General features: G+C 53.0%; 1 protein-coding gene across 6 annotated transcripts in view; it reads right to left on the bottom strand.

Annotated features, from left to right (window-relative positions):
- The window catches only part of RIC8B (RIC8 guanine nucleotide exchange factor B), a 462,890-nt gene that overhangs the window by 395,913 nt on the left and 43,536 nt on the right, over positions 1 to 23,441 (bottom strand). For all 6 annotated transcript variants that reach the window (XR_014981275.1, XR_014981276.1, XM_085652537.1 and 3 more), the window contains one exon: positions 2,259 to 2,306. Coding sequence is in view for 2 of the 6 variants with exons in the window: in XM_085652537.1 (XP_085508663.1) it covers positions 2,259 to 2,306 (48 nt within the window). In the remaining 4 variants the exon portion in view is untranslated. The remainder of the gene's footprint in view (positions 1 to 2,258; positions 2,307 to 23,441) is intronic.

Below are 23,441 nucleotides of genomic sequence, written 5' to 3'. Positions count from 1 at the left end.
TAACTGGCCTTTCCAATAAGACCATAACTATGTGTGATCACATGTCTCAAGGCGTATGAATAAATGACCAGAAAGCATGCTCAGATAACAAGGACAAGTTCCTTGTTTCAATCAGAAGAAGTAAGGCAGTTTTCTTTCAATTGACCCTACCGATATTATACAAGGATATCATGCAAAGAGCATATTGTGCGGGGGCTTATTCTGCACCATGCCCTATAAGGCTTCAGAGGATAGAAAGGCTGCCATATAACTATAGATAAGAAGTATGGCAAGATGTTTGTTTTTTTAGAAAATCTATAATGTATTAGAAAGTCTACATTCTGTCCACTCCAAGGAGACTAGCATTATCCCTCATCCCTGATGTGGTTCTAGAAGTGAGACTATAAAAACTGGGGTTTAAAATGTTCAACTCACAAAGAGCCCACGGTCCAAAATGTAAAACTACTGAGTATGTGGAATATACCAGACACCAAAAATGGAAACAGATTGGTATGGGGAAGTTATCACTTTTTAAGGATGGTTTCCCTCACACACCTTAGGTGTCATGCGACAATTTTTGGACTTTAGTGACCTATAAAAAGTCTCGGCCTTCATCAGGATCAGAAAAAAACAGCTACTGCAACAGGTAAATGTGAAAAACAAGACGGTAGGTATATACTGAACCAGAGATGCGTGTGTTTAGTGAATCCACCGCTGGGACCTATTTAGGTTGCTATAGTTACCGCATCTGTCCGGGGCTATTTTGGCCAAAGGCACGTACGCTAACCCAACCGCTCTGGTGTAGCAGGGTCTCATGGGCGTACGTCCACCCGGAAGATGTTTTTTTTCCGATCCTGATGAAAGCCGAGACACTTTTTATAGGTTACTAAATGCCGAAACCTGTCGATCTCTTTAACGTAGATGTCTTGAATCTTGACAGTCTCATTATCCAGCTTATTGTTTTTCAATCCGGTCACTGGGTAGCTAAATAAAGTTTTTGATAGCTAGCTCTGTAGGCAATTTTAACTCACTTTCGGATTCACATTAGCACTGCACAATACATTCATTCACACACCACGCTCACATAGGGTTCTTAGTACAACCCATGTGGTCAAATTGAAAAACATCCCTGAGCTCCTCCCTCGTAGAGAGGGTATTGTAGCCCGCACCAGGACTAGATTCCTGACGCGAGGAGGCACCCCTATGATGAAGCATGACACCTGAGGTGTGTGAGGGGAACCGTCCTTAAAAAGGGATACCTTCTCCGTACCAATCGGTTTTCATTTTGGGTGTCTGGTATATTCCACATACTCAGTAGTTTTACATTTTGGAACCGTAGGCTCTATGCGAGTTGAATATATTAATGGGGAGTGCGCCCATGCTGGTCCTTATACCTCCTCTAGGCCCCCTTTTGTGTGTTATAGTGTTTAAAATGTGCAAATGTATTATGCTGCTTTCTAATGACATAGGATAAATAATCAGAACTCGATTTTTATAGTTTGTGCACAAATTACCTGTGGGCTTCCCTTGATCTAAAATCCTTGTTCGGCATAAGCAGGGCATGTTGAGATCTCTTACACGTCCGGACACTTGGCCCTGACTCACGGTTTACCTGTAGTGTTTTTCTAATCTTCTCTTGATGTTGGTTCTTCCTTCTAGATATAGTTCTATTAATAAAAAGCCCTAAACATCTTAAAATACAACTTGTTTCATGTTTGTATTCTTTCTTCACTCCATTGAATGTTGGCTACCTTACTATATATCTTTATAGTATTTCTATAGCACAAACCTAGTCAAAAGGCAGGGGAACACTATACATGGTCAAATACAAAATGAAGTCAAAGAGTAACAGGAAAGTGAGCTGGGTTGTGGATGGTTAATGAGTTGTGATGAAGTGTTCTGTAAAGAGGCGAGTCTTTGACTCTATCCTTTATTGGAGCACAATTTAGGCACTCCTGAGGATATGGGGTGCTGTTCTAGATCTTTAACGCAGAGATACAAAAGGCTGGCTGACTTGTATCGTTACTAGTGCAGTTTGATGTACAGTTATCAAAGTGAGTGCTAAAATGTTTTGAAAGAAAAGATTGGTCTTGCTGAACAGGAAACATAAAAGATTTGCATGCATTCATGCATTTTACTGAAATTCTGAGATTCGATTTATTGAACTTAGAAGACACAATTTGTTTAAGTTATGAGATTCAATTTAAGGTAAAGTATGTTTAAAATCTTCTTTCGACAAAGGAACATGTAAGAAATAAGTTGAAGATAGTAGCGCTTACCTTTCTCTTATCTTCATCTGCTGGATCAAATTTAAAAATGTTACTGTTCTGTAAGCAAGAGATAATAATAAAAAGAAAGTTACAAAAACATTTCCTAAGAAAGAAAACACGTAACCACATTATTATGATGATGCTGGTCTCACCACTTAAACTTAGTATGGGTGATTATGACCTCATTCATGTTATTTTTTGTGCCAAAGTGGTATATAACATTTTTAGACCATTAAAGAACCAGTTGGAAAGCAAAATGTATTCGTTAATATTGGTCCATGCATGAAACCTAATTGTAAATAAATAGTTGCAATATAATTAATCTAATAGGAGAGTTCTGAATCATTTTCTCAAAGTGTCAACTTTGGGTATGCATGGAGCATACTCCAAGGCTGTGAGCACTGGTCAACATATTTCCGATCTCTACAGCTTTTGTATGTGGACTTTTTGACCAATAATGATTATGTGACTAACTGAAAGTACATGGAGAAATATAGGTAAATAGCTTTTGAGTTACCTAAACTGGCCCTGGGTTGGTCAGCAATTTAAATGTAAAGTAGCAGGCTTTATTTTAAAAAAACAAAAAAACAAAAATTATTATCCATCTCATCAGCCAGTGTAGCGAGCAGTCTCAGTACAAGAAATTGAAAGACCTCTTTTGAACTAGCCAAAAATCAAATGGCAGCTACCCTCTGGACCGCCTATATGTGTTTTGTCTGGTAGCCAGACCATCATAGGTAATGGGTACTTGCATAGTCATGCTTTGAATGTTTCAAAGCTGCAATAATCCCTTTGTGATAAGGAGCTAGAAAAAAACTGCTGAATTGTCTTCAGTTGGTGAAGCTGAAGGTAAAGTGTCTTTGAGAACAGACCTAACTAAATGTAAACCTCCCAGCACCACTAGATTTATGACTTTTTCAATATCTGGTATGATCATGTCACGGTAGTAAAGGTAGCATTAAGGTTAGGGCACATTCCTGAACTTTGCATTATTACTCCACGCTGTTACAGATGTTATGGAAACGTATAGTTAGTCTAAATATAATTTCTCAACATCTTCATAGTCAAGCGGTCTTGTATCTTAACATTTAAAAGCACTGCATACATCAGCAGCTCGTAGTTTTCCCGATCCACAAAAAACTGATTTTTTTCCAAAACAAAAACAGGGGGCATATTCCTTGTCACAAAAGGTATGAGCAAAGATCACCTTTGTTTTAACTAAATATTACTAGTCAGATAGGCAACCAGGACTTCCAAAAAGGTTCTAAAGAAACACTTGGGTGGCTAATTATGAAAAAAGATGAAAGGTAGTGTAGCATGTTCAAACACCGACACAAACAACTACTGGTTTGGATATTAAGTAACAATGTGGCAGGCCCTTGTTTTTTGGGTTTTGGAGGAAAGTGTCACACAAACAAATATTCTGCTTTTTAGGTCTCGCCTGACCCAGCGCATGCGCTGATCTGGCGAGACATTTTGTGAGGGCTCCAAAAAGTGCTACCAGGCCAGCCTAGAGCTACAGTGCATGTGCGCGGGCGCGCGCCTCGCGCTTTACCGCGATTACTTTCACTTTCGCAGGCCTCACGGCCGCTTTGATGTTCTCCCTGAGGCTTCAATAGATTGCAGCAGTTAAAACAAGCATTGGCATAGCCACTAGGTCTCGCTTTTGGAACCTTATAAGTGTTTAGTTATGCAACTGTTGCATGGCTAAACACTTATAAGGTCCCAAAGGCGAGACCTATTGGCTATGCCAATGCTTGTTCATTTTGTTATAGTTTATGTTGGTGCAGACCAGAAAACAAATGAAGAGACATACTTTTAGAACTACACTTATCAGATGTATAACACTGCCTATAGTGTCTTCCTTTTAAACAGCAGGAAGTACAAAACAAGAGCACGTGAGGCTAAATTCTAAACGATAAAACGAGCCAAGTCTTAAGAATGGATTAATATCTTCACTTTAAAACACAAAAGGAAACCTTTTTGATAGGACGGGAGGCAGATTTATCAACTGAAGAGCAGAAAACATCTAACTGCCACACACCACTCCAGCTAAACACAGCATTAATGCGCAAGAGTAAGACAGAAAAATACAGCAAAAACCAAATGATAGAAAGCGGACACTGCAACCATCTCTATAAAGAAAATCAGAAAGAAGTATCTTTCAATCTAAGCAATACAATGGGTATCCACACAAATACAAACCTACTGTTTTGTCCAACAAATGCCCATTCCCCTGCATGCACCATTCCCCTGCATGCACAGCAATATCACATGCACCCGTTTCTTCATAGAACAAGTATTTATTGCCCTATTCAAGGGCCATACACCTCCAGCATACAAAGCATAGCAAAGGTCACCTTAAACAGAAACAATTCCCACCCTGTAACAGGTATTAAGACTATTCATAAACATGCATAAGTCAAAGGTACCATTTTAACCATTAACATATAATAAGTGCCAATAGTGTCACTATGGGTACAAACTTCTCCTATCCTTAAACCGAAAGCATTATGAAACCCCACACATCTGAATGAGTTTAACTTTAACAAAAGAAACGTTTAAGCATCTACTGTTAAAATAGCATTAAACAGGGTACTTGTGAACTCCACATCACACAACAAAGTAAAATCTCCAAACTCATTAAACAAATACTAGTTGCTCGTGTTTTTCATGTTCGAAATTCATACGAACTACAACAAGCATTGGCACAGCCAATAGGTCTCGCTTTTGGGACCTTATAAGTGATTAGCCATGCAACACTTGATGTTGTTTAATGAAGGATAGTGTGCTGGATAACCAAACACGTTTAATGTACCAAAGGTGAGACCTATTGGCTATGCTTTGGGGCCTTATAAGTTTTTAGGTAGAGCTATTGACTTTGTCAATGTTTTTTAGCTGTCTGTAGAGAAGTGTGGCTGCTGTGCAGCATGCTGAGAAGTTGCAATTAAAAAGTGTAAGAAGCACTGAGTGATGCTGTGGTGTTGTTGAGTGATGCTGTGCTGGCCCAGAGTTATGCAGCGGTGGCGTTGTGTGATGCTGTGCTGGCCCTGAGTGATGCTGTGGTGACACTGAGTGATGCTGGGGTGGTGCGGACTGATGCCTTTGGTGATGCTGATTGATGCTGTTGCACTGCAGAGTGATGCTGTGGTAGTGCATAGTGATGCTTTGGTGGTACTGAGTGATGCTGTGGTGTTCCTGAGTGATGCTGTGGTGTTCCTGAGTGATGCTGTAGTGTTGTTGAGTGATGCTCTGCTGGCCCAGAGTTATGCAGCGGTGGCGTTGTGTGATGCTGTGCTGGCCCTGAGTGATGCTGTGGTGAGCCTGAGTGATGCTGGGGTGGTGCGGACTGATGCCTTTGGTGATGCTGATTGATGCTGTTGCACTGCAGAGTGATGCTGTGGTAGCGCATAGTGATGCTGTGGTAGCGCATAGTGATGCTGTGGTGTTCCTGAGTGATGCTGTGGTGCAGGTGAGTGATCATGTGGTGGCCCGAGTGATGCTGAGGTGGTGCTGAGTGATGATTATACTGAATCCATTGTGCAGACTTAGTGACAGGCACAAGACACTTGATATTAGGACCCCTAGGTAGCAAACTGCATGACAACTGCAGAAGCCACGCTGAGGTCAACTGCAGCATCCATTACTCAAGCACATGACAACAATATATAATCAGCTTACATAGGGAATTTCATAATAGAGTGGGATAAAGCTTCAAAACTGCACAGCGGCTCAGGATAAACCGCTTGACAAACTGTAACCACGCGGCACGAACTAATCACCGACACTTGGACCCAACAGCGTAGCGTGGTACCGGTCTGCAAAGCACTTCAGCGCCTCCTCAGCAGTAGCAAGCGCTATATAAAGACCCATACCATACTTGAAACTGACACTTATTCACTTAAATGGCATGTTGAAACTACTGCACATGATTTATATACCTTCAAATAATTTGTGAAGATCAGAAAGCAGGCCCTGATGCATTGCTGTCGCAAAGGGACAAAACCATACAAATAAGCCATCCAAAAATAAAAATATTAGTTGATCAATGCCAGTTGTATTAGCTGATCCCCAATACCCTTTGGGAAACATTGTAGTCCACATTTTCCAAAGATTTGAACAGGCACTGGCGTGATGCAAAAGACAGCATCATATACTTATCATTTTCAATGCCTGGGTATGTAGGACGTGTGAGCGCCCACGCAAAGTATAGTAAATGTGGGCCACATTTTTTATAGCCTAGCAAACTTCCAGCCATACAGTCCAACTGGTAGCATGATCAAGAACTTGGGTGCTGTTGCAAACTCCAGCCATGCCCATAACTATACAAGCCTGAAATACAACATAGCCCCCCTGAAAAAACAACATTGCCCCCCTCAGCAGAAAATCAATAGTGCGGCTGTGGCAACGCCACTGTGTGCAAGACAGTGAATTAAATGTCCACACCAATGGGGATCAGATTCTTGCTAGGATTTGCGTCTGGCTTCAGGGGTGACTTGCGTGGTGGAGTTATCCCCTACCTATGCCTTATCACCAGCAGCCTTGAATAAACACTGGAAAGGCGCAATGCCAGGAAGGTGCTGATCAGGGACACTGATTGAGAGGCCTGGAAGGGGAGGGGCAAGGAAATGCGGAGTCTGACACGGCTAGATAAAATAAATATCACCTTATCAAGCTGACCCGTCTTTCAGTGGGGGCTTTCACATTCATGAACAGCAGCAGAGGCGTTCTGGGGTTTAAGGGTCTAGAGGAGGAAAGGAAAAAAAAAGGGGGCAGCTGGCATCAGACTAGGTCGGCCAGTCAAACACCCGTGCCTCAGCCGTCAGGTATATGCCTTGCTGAATGTTTTAAGCACATGCAAGATCAAAAGGTGCACATTTTCTCACATGATAAAATGTGGCGTAGGTGTATTTTTTGTAACCAAGATCCTAAAGTTGGCTGTCAGTTGGTTTTCAGGGTGTAACCTTACCCTCAGTGGCTAGTTTACTGCAGCATAGACAGAGTCTTCTTTTGTAGAAAAGCAAAAAAAAAAAAAGAATAAAACTGTGCTTGGCATTTGGTTCTAGACTAGATAGCTTATTTCTGATCCATACAACAAGTCAATCAATCAATCAAGTAATTTGTAAAGCGCACTACATACCCATGAGGGTTTCAAGGCGCTGGGGGAGGGTCTGAGGGGGGGGTGCTGCTGCTATTGGTCGAAGAGCCAGGTCTTGAGTTGTCTCCTGAAGGTCAGCAGGTCTTCGGTTTGTCGTAGGTAGAGGGGGAGGGTGTTCCAAGTCCTGGCGGCGTGGTGGGAGAAGGAGCTGCCTCCGGAAGTTGTTCTACGGATGCGCGGGACCGTGGCGAGGGCGTGGTCAGCAGAGCGGAGTTTCCTGTTGGGTGTGTAGAAGGAGAGTTGATTGTTGAGATAGGCTGGTCCGGTCTTGTGGAGTGCCTGGAGTGCGTGGATCAGGAGTTTGAAGGAGATTCTCCTGTCGACGGGGAGCCAGTGCAGGTTCCTCAGGTGGTGGGAGATGTGGTCGCGGCGCGGGACGTCAAGGATCAGGCGTGCAGAGGCGTTCTGGATTCTCTGCAGTCTGTTGATGAGTTTGGACGGTGCACCGGCATAGAGGGCATTTCCGTAGTAGAGTCTGCTGCTGCATAGGGCCTGGGTGACTGTTTTCCTTGTGTTTGTCGGGATCCATCTGTAGATCTTGTGGAGCATGCGGAGGGTGTTGAAGCAGATGGAGGAGACTGCGTTGACTTGTTTGGTCATGGTGAGTTTCGAGTCGAGGATGACTCCCAGGTTGCGTGCGTGGTCGGTGGGGGCCGGGGGGGTCCCCAGTGATGTGGGCCACCAGGAGTCGTCCCAAGCAGAGGGGTTGGGCCCGAGGATGAGGATCTCCGTCTTGTCTGTGTTCAGTTTAAGGCGGCTATCCTCCATCCAGTCGGTGACGGCCTTCATTCCCTGGTGGAGGTTGGATTTGGCGGTGGGAGGGTCCTTGGTGAGGGAGAGGATCAGCCGAGTGTCGTCGGCGTAGGAGATTATGTTGAGGTCGTGCTGTCGGGCGATGCGTGCTAGTGGTGCCATGTAGACGTTGAACAGCGTCGGGCTGAGGGAGGATCCTTGAGGGACGCCGCAGATGATCTTGGAGGCATCGGACCGGAACGGGGGAAGACGGACTCTCTGAGTTCTGCCAGAGAGAAAGGAGGTGGTCCAGTCCAAGGCTTGGGGCAGAGTAATAAATAGATACTGTCAGTGGCACAGGAAGAGTAACGCTGTGATGGTTGATAGGTGTAGTGGCATTGGGGAGGTAAAGTGGAAAGATGAGCGGTAGTGTAAGAGACAAGCGGTACAGTGTGAAAGGGAGGGGTACAGTGTGAAAGGGAGGGGTACAGTGTGAAACGGAGGGGTACAGTGTGAAGCTGAGCAGTGCAGAATTAAAGCGAGGCTTACTTTGATAAGGAAAGTAGACTGCGCATGTGATGTGTAGTGACAGAGGTAGCATGGGGACAGGAATGGAGTGAAGGAGAGAAGCATAGGTACATGAAGGCGGTACATGAAGGAGGCACAGAGGCTGATCATATAAGGAAGAGACATGAGAAGCACAGGTGAGGGAAATTACGCTTGCATGAGAGTAGAGGGAAAGGCACTGGCTAAGAGAAGAGGCAGAGTGGCAAGAGAAGTAGATTGTACAGGGGAGAGGTGCAGTGACATTCAGGAGGTAGAATAGCAGAGTCTAAAAGAAAGCGGCACATGTCAGGGGAGCTGTAGTGAGAGAAGGAGAGCAGTGGAAATCTTATCTGGCGGTACCAGAAGTGATGCGATGTCCAGTCACACAGAAGACGAACGGACGAGCTGTGTGCACTGCAAGCCGCAACCCGTAAGCCGCTGAGGGCCGAGGGACGCTGTATTGTGTGTTGTGGCTGGCGTGCTGCAAGTGGGGCAGGGGCAGTGGCAGCAGAAATAACGGCATGCTCCGTGCTGTAATCCAGGAGCCGCAGTAGGCCGAAAGCTGCTGATCTGTGTGCCGCAGCCTAAGTAACACAAGCAGGGCAGCGACAGGAGCAGAAAATTGAGGTATTGATGTGGAATGAACTCGAGGGGCGGTACCTGTAGTGGAGTGACAGCTGAGCTTTATACGGCACTGTGGTCAACTGAAGCCCATGGAATTCTTGGTGAAGAATAAATATTCCAAGGAATGGCGACTTCTGGTCAGCCATGCAGGCACAGGCAGTAAGTGCACTAGGCTCCCCGGTGACCAGAGTTACGCCGGTGTGGCTTGTTCTTAACAAGCATTGGCCGCACAACAAGCAAAACGTGCGGCTGAGACCGGGAGTTGAGTGCGCATGCGAGAGAAAGTGAAAGTGCAGAAGTTAAAGTGATCGCGCTCCAGATGGCGCCTCGGCTGCTGCAAGCTGGCGGCTGCGCGCGTGAACGCAAGCGCTAGGCCAGCCAAAGCAGCTTGTGGCAGCAATTTTTAAAGCCCCTACTAAATGTCTCGCAGAGCAGCGTGTGCGCTGGCTCTAGCGAGACCTAAAAACAAAGCACTGCAGCCGATAGTTAGCAATAAACGGGTATGTTACAGGTACACATTAAACATAAGAAATGTAAACCAGGTTTTACATTCCGTAAGTAGTAAACATATTTCACATTATATATGAAAATTCTACATTTTATATAAATCCATTTTAGCGATTATCACAGAGCAAAAAGAGAAGTAGGGACGGCAGAGTCGCAACATAAAACAAAGCAAAGTCAAGAAGCAAATCCTGTATTCCTAGATCAAACCGTTCATTCCAAAAAGGCGTTTCTAGAGAAAATGGATTCACTGTAGATAATGATCAAAAAGCAGAGTTGAGATATAAACCTGTGCTTGGGTGATAGTGAAGCTTGTGGAGATTGGGAGAGCATTAGAAACATTAATATGATCAACTAATAGCTAGAGGAAGTACAGGAGGCAACCACAGCTCTGCAGAGACGGACTCATAAAAAGGAAACATTCCTTTACTTGGGTTTCTATCCAGAATGGGGTTCCCATACTTTATCATTCTTCCAGGAAAGTCTGCTGGCACAGATCCAAGCCCATGGGCACAGTTCTTTAGATATTCAACTAGTGGAATACATACTAAGCTGAGGTCGGGCTGTGACAACTTGTTATCAGTGATATGTCATATCAGTGACGTGCAAGAGGTGTGGCGCAGTGTCCAGGGTGACTGACTCCGGACTACGAGGTCACGGTTCGATCCTCGGTGCCGGAGGGAGGTTAGCCTAGCACCATGTGACTCTGGGCAATAGCTTGCTTAATCTTCCTGAGGGCCACCAGCGCCAGGACAACACTTCGGAGGTAGCTGTGTGCTTTAAAAATACTGGTATTTCATATAGCTTTCAATCCAATGAGAGTGACTAGAAATTGGGTTAGTGGTTGAACTGTGGTATGAGCCCTGGTCTAGCAGCAACCACAATCCTTTTCAGGGTAAAGCACAAGCAAACCCCAAATTAACCTGAAGCTCACTCTCTGGTAGCTTGGAACAGAGTAGTCAGACTTAACTTAGAGGCAATGTGTAAAGTATCTGTGCAACATTTCAAAACAGTAACACAGTTAAAAATACCCTACAAAACGTATCCAGGTTAGAAAAATAGAGCAGAATGTATTAAATAAAACAAGATCAAAACAACAAACATCGAATCAGTAGAGCCGGAGTTATGAATCATTAAAGAATAAACTGCATTATAGCACCTAAAAGCATTAAGTGCCAACCACGGCTATGTGGTTGTGATGAACCAAGTCAAAGTCAAAAGTTCAGACTGACTGCGATGGAGCGCAGGTTGGATACAGTCCCAGATTAGTCCCTCTGAACTTTTCCCTTCTCAACTTTTGAGCCAAGATATCTGCACACATTGTAGAGGATCGTGCAGAGGAAGGAAAGTGTCACAGGTGGCAGTCGGAATGGTGCAAAGAGTAGGATGGGTGCCGTGGGCAGGAGGTTCGAGTTAGCAGTCCCCCACGGGCTGCTAATCTGTGCAAAAAGATGGGCTGGCGGCGGCTCATGCTGATTTTCGGTGCGAGCAGCGCAGTTCCAGTGCTAATATGCCTGTTAATAGTCGCATACAGCCCACAAGCTGGATTTCAAGAGCCTGAGAGCCACACCAAGGGTCTCTGACCTGAGAGGACTACTTGGGGGTGAGGGGGGGGGGGGGAGGAGGGTCAGGAACTCGCTGAAGCCGGGTCCAGAAGCTGTTGGGGAGCCTTTATGAGTTGGAGGCTCAAATCAGTAGGCCAGCAGTCTTGCTCTTTGAGTCACTGTAAGGTTGTGGGATTAAGAAGAAGTTGCAAGTCCAGTTCTTCTTCCCCAGGCAAGAGGGCAGAAGGCAACTGGGCGGCACAGCAAGGTAGCAGTTCCTTTTGGGCAGAAGTCCAGCAGAGTGGCAGTCATTGTAGCAGCACAGCAGTACTTCTAACTGGCAGAGTATCCACAGGTCCAGAAGCGCACTGAAGTATTGGTGTCTGAGGTCCTTCTTTTATACACAGTTGGGTGGGGAGAAGTTTCTAGAGGCATGCCTTTCAAGTGGACAGATATCCTGCCTTCCCTTGGTCCAGACTAACTATTGGGGGTATGCAGCCCTTAGTGTAGAGACAGGACACAGCCTATTTAAGTGAAAGTGGTATTGTGCTCAACTCCACCCTCACATCCTATCAGTGATGGCCCATCCAGTCACACCTAAGCTCCCATTGTGTGTAGCGGTTTAGGAGGAATACACAAAGCCCAACTGTCAGCTACATCCAGTCATGTGATACAGGCAGGCTGCAGGCACCAAACGGCTTAAGCAAGAAAATGTCAACTTTCTAAAAGTTGCATTTTCAGAATTGTATTTTAAAATATCAGACTTCACCACAAGTTAGGATTGTAAATTGCGATTCCAGAGACACCAAACATGAACTGTTCATCCTTCCCCATTTGGAAATTACTCTTATAAAATGCAATAAGGTAATTACAAAATTATCCTATGTTATGTTATTAATTCTTGAATAACGCTCCAAAGTCCACAGGTGTCTTGGCGCTAGCTTAACAGGAGATAAGGATGCCATAAAAAAAGCGAATTTGCGGAAAACAGCCATGTTTTCAAGGATTTTCTAAAAGCTAAAAGATCTGGCATAGTTTTGATAGAAGGAGGAAAATCATTACAAGCTTTTGTATTGGAGAGTTAGGCCTTACAGTAGTGAAAAACAAATGCAAGAGTTTTTCACTACCAGGACATGTCAAACTTAAAAATACATGCCCTACATTTTAGATACATTGCACCCTGCCCTCTGGGCTGTCCAGGGCCTATTCTAGGGGTGTCTTATGTGCATTAAAAAGGAAGGTTTGGAGAAAGGGCAACAGGCGTGGCCTGAGGCGTCAAGATGGCGGTCGCACTCTGAGAGTGCACCGGACCCCCTCCGTCATCCGCCTTGCATCCGCCGCTGACTGTTGCCCTCTGCTCCTGTTTACTGCTGCCAGAGACCCTCTGCCCCTTTTGCTGAGTTCTGGGCTATTTTTGTACAGATTGGAGCCTCCATTGGCCGGTTCTAGCCCTGCCCGCCGCAGAGTACACAAAATGGCGGTTCCACCGGCGGCCCGCTCCGGCGCTCTGGGGCCTGGGCACCGCTGATTCCTACTCCTTCGGGGCCCTCCCAGGGAGCTGGGGTAGCGGCTGCACCTATCTGCTGATCGGCGCGGCTGGAGCTCGAAAGGGGGAATAGACGCGCTGAGACCGGAGGCTGAGAGAGGAGTCGCTTTGTCTGTGCTGGGGAGCGGGCGCTACTCTCCGACCGGGACCAGTCCATCTCTGGCAGCTTGCGGTGAGTCGCTTTGCCCGGGGACGAGAGGGGGCTTGGCTGCCATTGTCGGGCAGCGGCATGGGGGGAAGATTGTGGCCGGTGACCCATCGCGCCTGGAGTCTGCCCTGCCCTGTGGGCCCTCCGAGCGCTGCCGTTGGAGATCTGCCTGTTTTCCCTCCCTCTTGACTGTGCCTGGGCCAACGGGGAGTGCGGCCTGCTGACTCCCGATGAGACACGCACAGGCTCTGCCGCCAATGCCCTGAGGGGGTCAGCCCCCTGCCGGCTGCTGCACTGCTCCCGGGACTCCGGGACTCCGGGGCCTTGTCTTTGCCCACTGGGGAGTCCTGGCTTGCGGTGGGCCTTGGTCTGGCCTTCACTGCTGATCCCCCGCTTTGCTCCTCTCTGCGCCCTGCTTCCCCCCCTTCTGATAGTGACTGGATTGCCGGGAGTGTGGCCTGCTGACGCCTGCCAAGACCCACATGTGCCTGCCTCCATGACGCTGAGGGGCCCAACCCCCTGGCTGCTGCTGCGCTGCCCCCGTGGTGCCGGGCCTAGTCTTGGCCCGTAGAGGACTTCTAGCCTGCAGGGGGCAGTGGGCCGTGGCTCGGCCTTCGCTGTTGGTCCTCTGCTTTGTTCTCTCAGTGCCCCACGCCTGCCTGCCGCTGGTGAGGCCCGGCGACCTGGTGGCACATCGACCTCGGCTACCAGAGCGGGTGGCAGCGAGCGTGCCCTGGGCCCAGCTGGGAGCCCTGGTCGGGCCCCCGGGGGCTCTGGCTGGTGTGGAGGAGGGGCCGGAATCCTGCTGATAGTGCCGTAGGAGTCACCGGTGAGTTGGGCTTGAGTTTGGGGCTGGGGATCGGCCACTATGTCGGGTGGCGGGGCGGAGGGGTGACCTGGTGCCCCCGCCCCCCCCCTCCATTGTCACCCTGCTCTCCCACCCTCCCTGCAATCCTGGCCTGCTCCGTCATTCTGCCATCATTGCCGGCCACCGGCTTATCTCCTGACCGGTGTGTGGCCTCCCCGGTCGCGATCGACTGGCCGCCCAGAGTCTGATTCCCCGCGCCACGGTGATTTCCCGTGGGAGCACCGGCGCACCCGATGCTGCCGGGACATCTGGGCCCCAGGGTTGTGAGTGACTCTTGTCGCCCAGCCGGTGGAAACCTCCGGTGAAGAGGGTCCAGGGTGGGGTTTGGCCACCACATCGGGTGGCAGCGAGACAGCGCCTCCACCCCCCTCCTTCTTGGCTACACTGATCCCGCTCCCTTCCACACCATGCTCCCTGTTGGGGGGTGCTTCCTCGGATCCGACGGGAGGAATCGAAAGGGGCCCCTTCTGCTCCCGACCGCAGGTCTCGGCTTCCCCTGGGCCGCTGTCCGATCCAAACCTCTAAACTACTCTCTTGGAGGGGAACCTGCTTCGGCCGGACTTGGGGACTGGACTTGGAGACTGTGGCTGTGGCCTGGTCTGATGTGGCCGCCCTCCGCTGGATCATTTTGCCCGGTCCTGCCGTTGGGACTGAGTCACCGAGCTGATCTTGCCTTCCTTGGGACTGTGGGGGGGGGGGGGTGGGGGTGGGGGGGGAAGTGGGAGTCTTGGGCACCCGGACCTGAGTATTGACGGTCTGGGTATAGAAGGCTCCCGCTCCTCCTCTGCGGGGGACCATTGCTCGCCCCTGCCTGTGTTGGTCGGATCCTGCCCCTGGTGGCAATGGGCAGAAACCGCACCCTGCAGAATCCTGCCCCCCAAACTCAAACAAAAATGGACCAATTCACCACGTCGGACCAGTAACCTGGTGGTGGGACTCACACTGATCCGAGAAGAGATTTGCCAGATCTCGCCGGAGTCCGCAAAAATGCTCTGGCGCTCCTCTGTGGCGCGCGTGTATGACTGGGGCGATAAAAATGGCAAACTGTTACATAACTTAGTGTCCTATCCCAAGGCCAATCGCATCATTCCCAAGATTCGGGGCGAGAACGGAGCCCACCACGTCACTTCCTGCCTCGGTCTCCCTCCCTGCCTCCGTCTCCCTCCCTGCCTCCGTCTCCCTCCCTGCCTCCGTCTCCCTCCCTGCCTCCGTCTCCCTCCCTGCCTCCGTCTCCCTCCCTGCCTCCGTCTCCCTCCCTGCCTCCGTCTCCCTCCCTGCCTCCGTCTCCCTCCCTGCCTCCGTCTCCGTCCCTGCCTCCGTCTCCCTCCCTGCCTCCGTCTCCCTCCCTGCCTCCGTCTCCCTCCCTGCCTCCGTCTCCCTCCCTGCCTCCGTCTCCCTCCCTGCCTCCGTCTCCCTCCCTGCCTCCGTCTCCCTCCCTGCCTCCGTCTCCCTCCCTGCCTCCGTCTCCCTCCCTGCCTCCGTCTCCCTCCCTGCCTCCATCTCCCTCCCTGCCTCCATCTCCCTCCCTGCCTCCATCTCCCTCCCTGCCTCCATCTCCCTCCCTCTCCGTCTCCCTCCCTCTCCGTCTCCCTCCCTCTCCGTCTCCCTCCCTCTCCGTCTCCCTCCCTCTCCGTCTCCCTCCCTCTCCGTCTCCCTCCGTCCGTCTCCCTCCGTCCGTCTCCCTCCCTCTCCGTCTCCCTCCCTCTCCGTCTCCCTCCCTCTCCGTCTCCCTCCCTCTCCGTCTCCCTCCCTCTCCGTCTCCCTCCCTCTCCGTCTCCCTCCCTCTCCGTCTCCCTCCCTCTCCGTCTCCCTCCCTCTCCGTCTCCCTCCCTCTCCGTCTCCCTCCCTCTCCGTCTCCCTCCCTCTCCGTCACCCTCCCTCTCCGTCTCCCTCCCTCTCCGTCTCCCTCCCTCTCCGTCTCCCTCCCTCCCTCCGTCCGTCTCCCTCCGTCCGTCTCCCTCCGTCCGTCTCCCTCCCTCCGTCTCCCTCCCTCCCTCCGTCTCCCTCCCTCCGTCCGTCTCCCTCCCCCTCCGTCCGTCTCCCTCCCTCTCCGTCTCCCTCCCTCTCCGTCTCCCTCCTTCTCCGTCTCCCTCCTTCTCCGTCTCCCTCCCTCTCCGTCTCCCTCCCTCTGTCCGTCTCCCTCCCTCTGTCCGTCTCCCTCCCTCCGTCTCCCTCCCTCCCTCCGTCCGTCCGTCCGTCTCCCTCCCTCCGTCCGCCTCCCTCCCTCCGTCCGCCTCCCTCCCTCCCTCCCTCCGTCCGTCTCCCTCCCTCCGTCCGTCCGTCTCCCTCCCTCTCCGTCTCCCTCCCTCTCCCTCCCTCTCCGTCTCCCTCCCTCTCCGTCTCCCTCCCTCTCCGTCTCCCTCCCTCTCCGTCTCCCTCCCTCCGTCCGTCTCCCCTCCCTCTCCATCTCCCTCCCTCTCCGTCTCCCTCCCTCTCCGTCTCCCTCCCTCTCCGTCTCCCTCCCTCTCCGTCTCCCTCCCTCACTCCGTCCCCCTCCCTCCCTCCCTCCCTCTCCGTCCGTCTCCCTCCCTCTCCGTCCGTCCGTCTCCCTCCCTCCCTCCCTCTCCGTCCGTCTCCCTCCCTCTCCGTCCGTCACCCTCCCTCTCCGTCACCCTCCCTCTGTCCGTCTCCCTCCCTCTGTCCGTCTCCCTCCCTCTGTCCGTCTCCCTCCCTCTGTCCGTCTCCCTCCCTCTGTCCGTCTCCCTCCCTCTGTCCGTCTCCCTCCCTCCCTCCGTCTCCCTCCCTCTGTCCGTCTCCCTCCCTCTGTCCGTCTCCCTCCCTCCCTCCGTCTCCCTCCCTCCCTCCGTCTCCCTCCCTCCCTCCGTCTCCCTCCCTCCGTCTCCCTCCCTCCCTCCGTCTCCCTCCCTCCCTCCCTCCCTCCGTCTCCCCCCCTGCCTCCGTCTCCCTCCCTCTCCGTCTCCATCCCCGTCCGTCTCCCTCCCTCCGTCCGTCTCCCTCCCTCCGTCCGTCTCCCTCCCTCCGTCTCCCTCCCTCCGTCTCCCTCCCTCCCTCCGTCTCCCTCCGTCTCCCTCCCTCCCTCTCCCTCCGTCTCCCTCCCTCCCTCCGTCTCCCTCCCTCCCTCCGTCTCCCTCCCTCCGTCTCCCTCCCTCTGTCTCCCTCCCTCCGTCCCCCTACCTCCCTCCGTCTCCCTCCCTCCCTCCATCTCCCTCCCTCCGTCTCCCTCCCTCCGTCCCCCTCCCTCCCTCCGTCTCCCTCCCTCCGTCCGTCTCCCTCCCTCCGTCCGTCCGTCTCCCTCCCTCCGTCCGTCTCCCTCCGTCCGTCCGTCTCCCTCCCTCCCTCCCCGTCTCCCTCCCTCCCTCCCTCTGTCCGTCTCCCTCCCTCTGTCCGTCTCCCTCCCTCTGTCCGTCTCCCTCCCTCTGTCCGTCTCCCTCCCTCTGTCCGTCTCCCTCCCTCCCTCCGTCTCCCTCCGTCTCCCTCCCTCCCTCTCCCTCCGTCTCCCTCCCTCCCTCCGTCTCCCTCCCTCCCTCCGTCTCCCTCCCTCCCTCCCTCCGTCTCCCTCCCTCCCTCCCTCCGTCCATCTCCCTCCCTCCGTCTCCCTCCCTCCGTCCCCCTACCTCCCTCCGTCTCCCTCCCTCCCTCCATCTCCCTCCCTCCGTCTCCCTCCCTCCGTCCCCCTCCCTCCCTCCGTCTCCCTCCCTCCGTCCGTCTCCCTCCGTCCGTCTCCCTCCGTCCGTCTCCCTCCCTCCCTCTCCGTCTCCCTCCCTCCCTCCCTCTGTCCGTCTCCCTCCCTCTGTCCGTCTCCCTCCCTCTGTCCGTCTCCCTCCCTCTGTCCGTCTCCCTCCCTCCGTCCGTCTCCCTCCCTCCGTCCGTCCGTCTCCCTCCCTCCGTCCGTCCGTCTCCCACCCTCCCTCCGTCCGTCCGTCTCCCTCCCTCCCTCCCTCCCTCCCTCCGTCCGTCTCCCTCCCTCTGTCCGTCTCCCTCCCTCTGTCCGTCTCCCTCCCTCTGTCCGTCTCCCTCCCTCTGTCCGTCTCCCTCCCTCCGTCCGTCTCCCTCCCTCCGTCCGTCTCCCTCCCTCCGTCCGTCTCCCTCCCTCCATCCGTCTCCCTCCGTCCGTCCGTCTCCCACCCTCCCTCCCTCCGTCCGTCCGTCCGTCCGTCTCCCTCCCTCCGTCCGTCCGTCTCCCTCCGTCCATCCATCCATCCGTCTCCCTCCGTCCCCCTCCCTCCGTCCGTCTCCCTCCCTCCGTCCGTCTCCCTCCCTCCGTCCGTCTCCCTCCGTCCGTCCGTCTCCCTCCCTCCGTCCGTCCGTCTCCCTCCCTCTCCCTCCCTCTCCGTCTCCCTCCCTCTCCGTCTCCCTCCCTCCCTCTCCCTCTCCGTCTCCCTCCCTCTCCGTCTCCCTCCTCTCCGTCTCCCTCCCTCTGTCCGTCTCCCTCCCTCTGTCCGTCTCCCTCCCTCTGTCCGTCTCCCTCCCTCTGTCCGTCTCCCTCCCTCCCTCCGTCCGTCTCCCTCCCTCTCCATGTCCCTCCCTCCCTCCCTCCCTCCCTCTGTCCGTCTCCCTCCCTCCGTCCGTCTCCCTCCCTCCCCGTCTCCCTCCCTCCGTCCGTCTCCCTCCCTCCCTCCCTCCGTCCGTCTCCCTCCCTCCCTCCCTCTCCGTCTCCCTCCGTCTGTCCGTCCGTCTCCCTCCCTCTCCGTCTCCCTCCCTCCGTCTGTCTCCCTCCCTCCCTCCGTCTCCCTCCCTCCGTCTCCCTCCCTCCGTCTCCCTCCCTCCGTCTCCCTCCCTCCGTCTCCCTCCCTCCATCTCCCTCCCTCCATCTCCCTCCCTCCATCTCCCTCCCTCCGTCTCCCTCCCTCCGTCCCTCTGTCTGTCTCCCTCCCTCCGTCTCCCTCCCTCCCTCCGTCTCCCTCCCTCCGTCTCCCTCCCTCCGTCTCCCTCCCTCCCTCCGTCTCCCTCCCTCCCTCCGTCTCCCTCCCTCCGTCCGTCTCCCTCCCTCTCCCTCCCTCCCTCTCCCTCCCGTCTCCCTCCCGTCTCCCTCCCTCTCCGTCTCCCTCCCTCTCTGTCTCCCTCCCTCTCTGTCTCCCTCCCTCTCCGTCTCCCTCCCTCTCCGTCTCCCTCCCTCTCCGTCTCCCTCCCTCTCCGTCTCCCTCCCTCTCCGTCTCCCTCCCTCTCCGTCTCCCTCCCTCTCCGTCTCCCTCCCTCTCCGTCTCCCTCCCTCTCTGTCTCCCTCTCCGTCTCCCTCCCTCTCTGTCTCCCTCCCTCTCTGTCTCCCTCCCTCTCCGTCTCCCTCCCTCTCCGTCTCCCTCCCTCTCCGTCTCCCTCCCTCTCCGTCTCCCTCCCTCTCCGTCTCCCTCCCTCTCCGTCTCCCTCCCTCTCCGTCTCCCTCCCTCTCTGTCTCCCTCCCTCTCTGTCTCCCTCCCTCTCTGTCTCCCTCTCCGTCTCCCTCCGTCTCTGTCTCCCTCTCCGTCTCCCTCCATCTCTCTCCCTCTCCGTCTCTCTCCGTCTCTCTCCCTCTCCGTCTCTCTCCGTCTCTCTCCCTCTCGTCTCTCTCCCTCCCTGTCTCCCTCCGTCTCTCTCCCTCTCTCTCCCTCTCCGTCTCTCTCCCTCTCCGTCTCTCTCCCTCTCCGTCTCTCTCCCTCTCCGTCTCTCTCCCTCTCCTTCTCTCTCCCTCTCCGTCTCTCTCCCTCTCCGTCTCTCTCCCTCCCTGTCTCCCTCCGTCTCCGTCTCTCTCCCTCCCTGTCTCCCTCCGTCTCCCTCCCTGTCTCACTCCCTCTCCCTCCGTCTCCCTCCATCTCCCTCCATCTCCCTCCATCTCCCTCCTTCTCCCTCCCTCCCTCCTTTTCCCTCCCTCTCTCCCTCCATCTCCCTCCTTCTCCCTCCCTCTCTCTCCCTGCATCTCTCTCCCTCCATCTCTCTCCCTCTCCCTCCATCCCTCTCCCTCCCTCCGTCTCCCTCCCTCCGTCTTCCTTCCTCCCCCTCTGTCATCTCACCCCCTGTGTGTGTGTCAGCCCTCAGCCCGGGCTGGGACAGCTTCCCAGCGCGCACACACAGCCGCACCCGAGTACTTTACAGGTCTTTAATAGACCATTTACATGTTAATAAAGCTTTGTTGTATTTCACCTCTTAGGCCCCTGCATCTCCACTTTGACAATCACTGGAATCCCCCGACCCCACAGAGCAGAGTCTGGGCTGCTGCACCCGGCAGTGTTTGCAAATTCTTTTTTTTTTTTTTTACAACACAGGTAGGATGTCTGCAAGGTCTGTGGGCCGCCAAGGAAGGCTTGCCGGGCCGCTTGCGGCCCGCTGGCCGTACTATGAGTAACCGTGCTCTAGACCTTCCTTTCACACCGGAAGAGATACACGGGGCTATTTCACTGATGCACTCCGGCAAAACGCCCGGGCCCGACGGTTACCCCCAAGAATATTACGTGACCTACCGGGACACATTGGTCCCGCACTTGGTGGAGTTGTTTAATTATGTAATAGACAAAGGGTCCTTCCCGCCTGAGACGGATGTGGCCACTATTGTAGTCCTCCCGAAGACACAGCCGCCCTCCCTTGCCTGTGCAGACTACCGCCCCATCTCCCTTATCAACACGGAGGTCAAAATCTTCGCCACTGTGGTGGCTCAACGACTCCACCCCCACTAGCAAGAGCTGGTTCACCCTGATCAATGCGGCTTCATGCCTGCCCGGGGGTACCAGACATTGCACACGCCGCCTCCATCTCGCTCTTGCACATCGCCATCACCTCACCCCGTATCTGGCCTTGCTCTTCATAGATTTTGAGAAAGCCTTTGATACGGTATATTGGGGCTACCTCGAGGATGTGTTGGAGAATATGGGTCTCGGTTCCACGTTCCAACGCCTCATCCGGGTCCTCTATTCTACTCCCAAGGCAAGGGTCCTCATCAACGGCGTGTTCTGGGAAACATTTCCTATCCAGAGGGGCACTCGCCAGAGCTGCCCGCTCTCGCCGCTTCTATTTGCATTAGCAATGGAACCCCCTGGCTTCCCTCAGCCGCCAAGACCCCCTCATTCGGGGTTGGGCCTGGGATCCGAACCAGATCGACAAGATTGCCGTGTACGCTGATGACGTCCTCCTCTTCCTGGCAGATCCGGAGAGCTCCAGCCCGCGATGCTTGGACGCCCTCTCTGCCTTCTAACAGATTTCCAGTCTCCGGCTCAACCCGGCAAAATCCACGCTGGTCCCCCTGCACTCCTCCTGGGCGTGCTTCGACTGGCAAACGTCCATCCCCCTGCGTAGGCAATCATTCAAGTACCTGGGGGTGTGGATCGCCCTCCTCCCAGAGCTCGAATGGGCCCTGAACATCACCCCTCTGGTCACCAGGCCCAAAGCGGACCTCAGGAAATGGCAATCTCTCCCTCTCAACCCCCTTGGCAGGAGTGCCCTTTTTAAAATGATGGTCCTCCCCCGCTTCCTGTACATCTTACAAAACATTACCATTTATCTCCCAGGTAGCTGGTTTTGGGAACTGGACGGGGTCCTTACCCGATTTTTGTGGGGAGGAAAGAGGCCGCGAATGTCCCTGGCACACTGTCACATACCCCCCTACGACAGGGGCATGGGGGTGACCAATCTTCACCTCTACTACCTGGCCACACGGCTTATCGTGATCCACGATTGGTTCACGGGCGGCTGGTCCGACCCGGCGTATCGGTGGAACTCAGGTCATTGGACTTTGGAGAGCTCCAAGCCTACCTGTACGGGTACCCCCTGCCGCAGGCTCTTCTCCCCCCCCCAATCACCAGAACGATGCTTGTGGCCTGGCGAGCCGCATTAAGACACGTAAAGCGGGACCGGAAATTCACCAGACAAACACCTCTGTGGAGTGGGACGTGGCTGGCGGAAGTCTCGTCTCTCCATGACATTCGCAGATGGGACCACACAGGGATCTCGCTATTGAGAGATGTCTGGGTGGGGGGGGGGGGGGATCATGTCAGATCATTTGCGGACCTACAACACAGTTACTCCCTCCACTCCTCCCAATTCTACAAATATGGCCCCGCATCCCTAGACCTGCTTCGTGTCCGCTGGGAGGGGTGGCTGGGTCCCTTGGAGGACGCGGATTGGAGGGACGCCCTTATGGCCCCCAAAACATGGACGACCTCCTCCAAGCTGCGTCTAGTCCAACTCCATTATCTCCACGCGGCATACCTCACCCCAGCACGCCTGTACAGCGCCCACCTACGACCCTCTCTATCCTGCACGCCCTGCAGTCTCGCTCCAGTGGATTTTTACCACATGGTGTGGCTATGTCCTGCCCTCATGCCGTTCTGGGCAGGGGTGGAACTAGAGCTCACGCAAACTCTTGGGTGGTAGGTTCCCCACGACCCGCTGCACCTGCTGGTGTTTGATGGCCTTGATGGATCCTGGGCTGATAAGCGCTTCCTGCAAACGGCAGTGGCGGTAGCGGTAGCGAAACGCGACATAGCGGCGCTTTGGTCCCAAGCCAAACCCCTTACTATACGGAGGTGGAGGAGGGGAGTGGACTGGTGTGGCACCAAGGAGGAGCCCCTCTTTTTGGCAAAATATGGGGCAAATGGTTCAACTTACTGCTGGTCTGAGGGGTTTGTGATCATCTTGTATATGGTTATCTATAAACAGGTGTTGTACTCATCCCATGAATGCCTTATGAGTCTCTGCCGTCCTCTATTGATTGCACTGTGCTTAATAATGTGTCTGATTTGCTACCAATGTATTTGTGTGCTCTTCAAAATCCAATAAACTTGATTATCAAAAAGAAAAAAAGGTTTGGGCCTGCCAAATGTTTTATTTTGCTAGGTCAACATGGCAGTTTAAAACTGCATAAACAGGCTCTGCAATGGCAGGTCTGAGACCTGTTTAAAGGGCTACTTAACCTCTTCAATGCCCGTGACGAGCTGGTCTCGTCATGGGCCGCGGTCGCGCTGTGCCCATGACGAGACCAGCTCGTCATAAACCCCGCCCGCTAATACAAGGGCCGGCACAGGGCGGGGAAAGGGGCGGGCACTGAAGGGGTTAAGAGGGTGGCACAATCAGTGCTGCAGGCCCCCTAGTAGAATTTAATTTACAGGCCCTGGGCACATATAAGCCACTATACTAGTACTTATAAGTAAATTAAATATTCAAATTGGGTATAAGCCAATGTTACCATGTTTTAAGCAGAGAGCGCAAGACCTTTAGCTCTGGTTAGCAGTGGTAAAGCGCACACAGTCCTAAGGCCAACAAAACACAAACAAAAAAAATCAGCAAAAAGAAAGAGGGCAAAACATTTAGGACCCACAGTAACATACAGAGTTCTACCAACAGGATTAGAAGAGAGGGTAACTTCAGTCGAATGAAGTATGGAGTATACCCAGGAAATGGATATAGACAAAATCTAAAGACAGAGCTCTTCCACAGATAGACCAGAATTTGGAATGAGGATGATGACAATTTCATGTGATTCTTTGGGCAAGCAATTCTTAAAAGTTATAGGTGTGAAGGTGTTTAAATGATTTATCAGTTTGACTACAGCGCCAACAGGAAATATGATTATGTAGATTAGCTTTATGTGGGCTGCTG

The sequence above is a fragment of the Triturus cristatus genome, chromosome 4_1 (assembly GCF_964204655.1).
Source record: "Triturus cristatus chromosome 4_1, aTriCri1.1, whole genome shotgun sequence".
NCBI classification, from domain to species: domain Eukaryota; kingdom Metazoa; phylum Chordata; class Amphibia; order Caudata; family Salamandridae; genus Triturus; species Triturus cristatus.
This window is presented reverse-complemented; position numbering and strand designations above follow the sequence as displayed.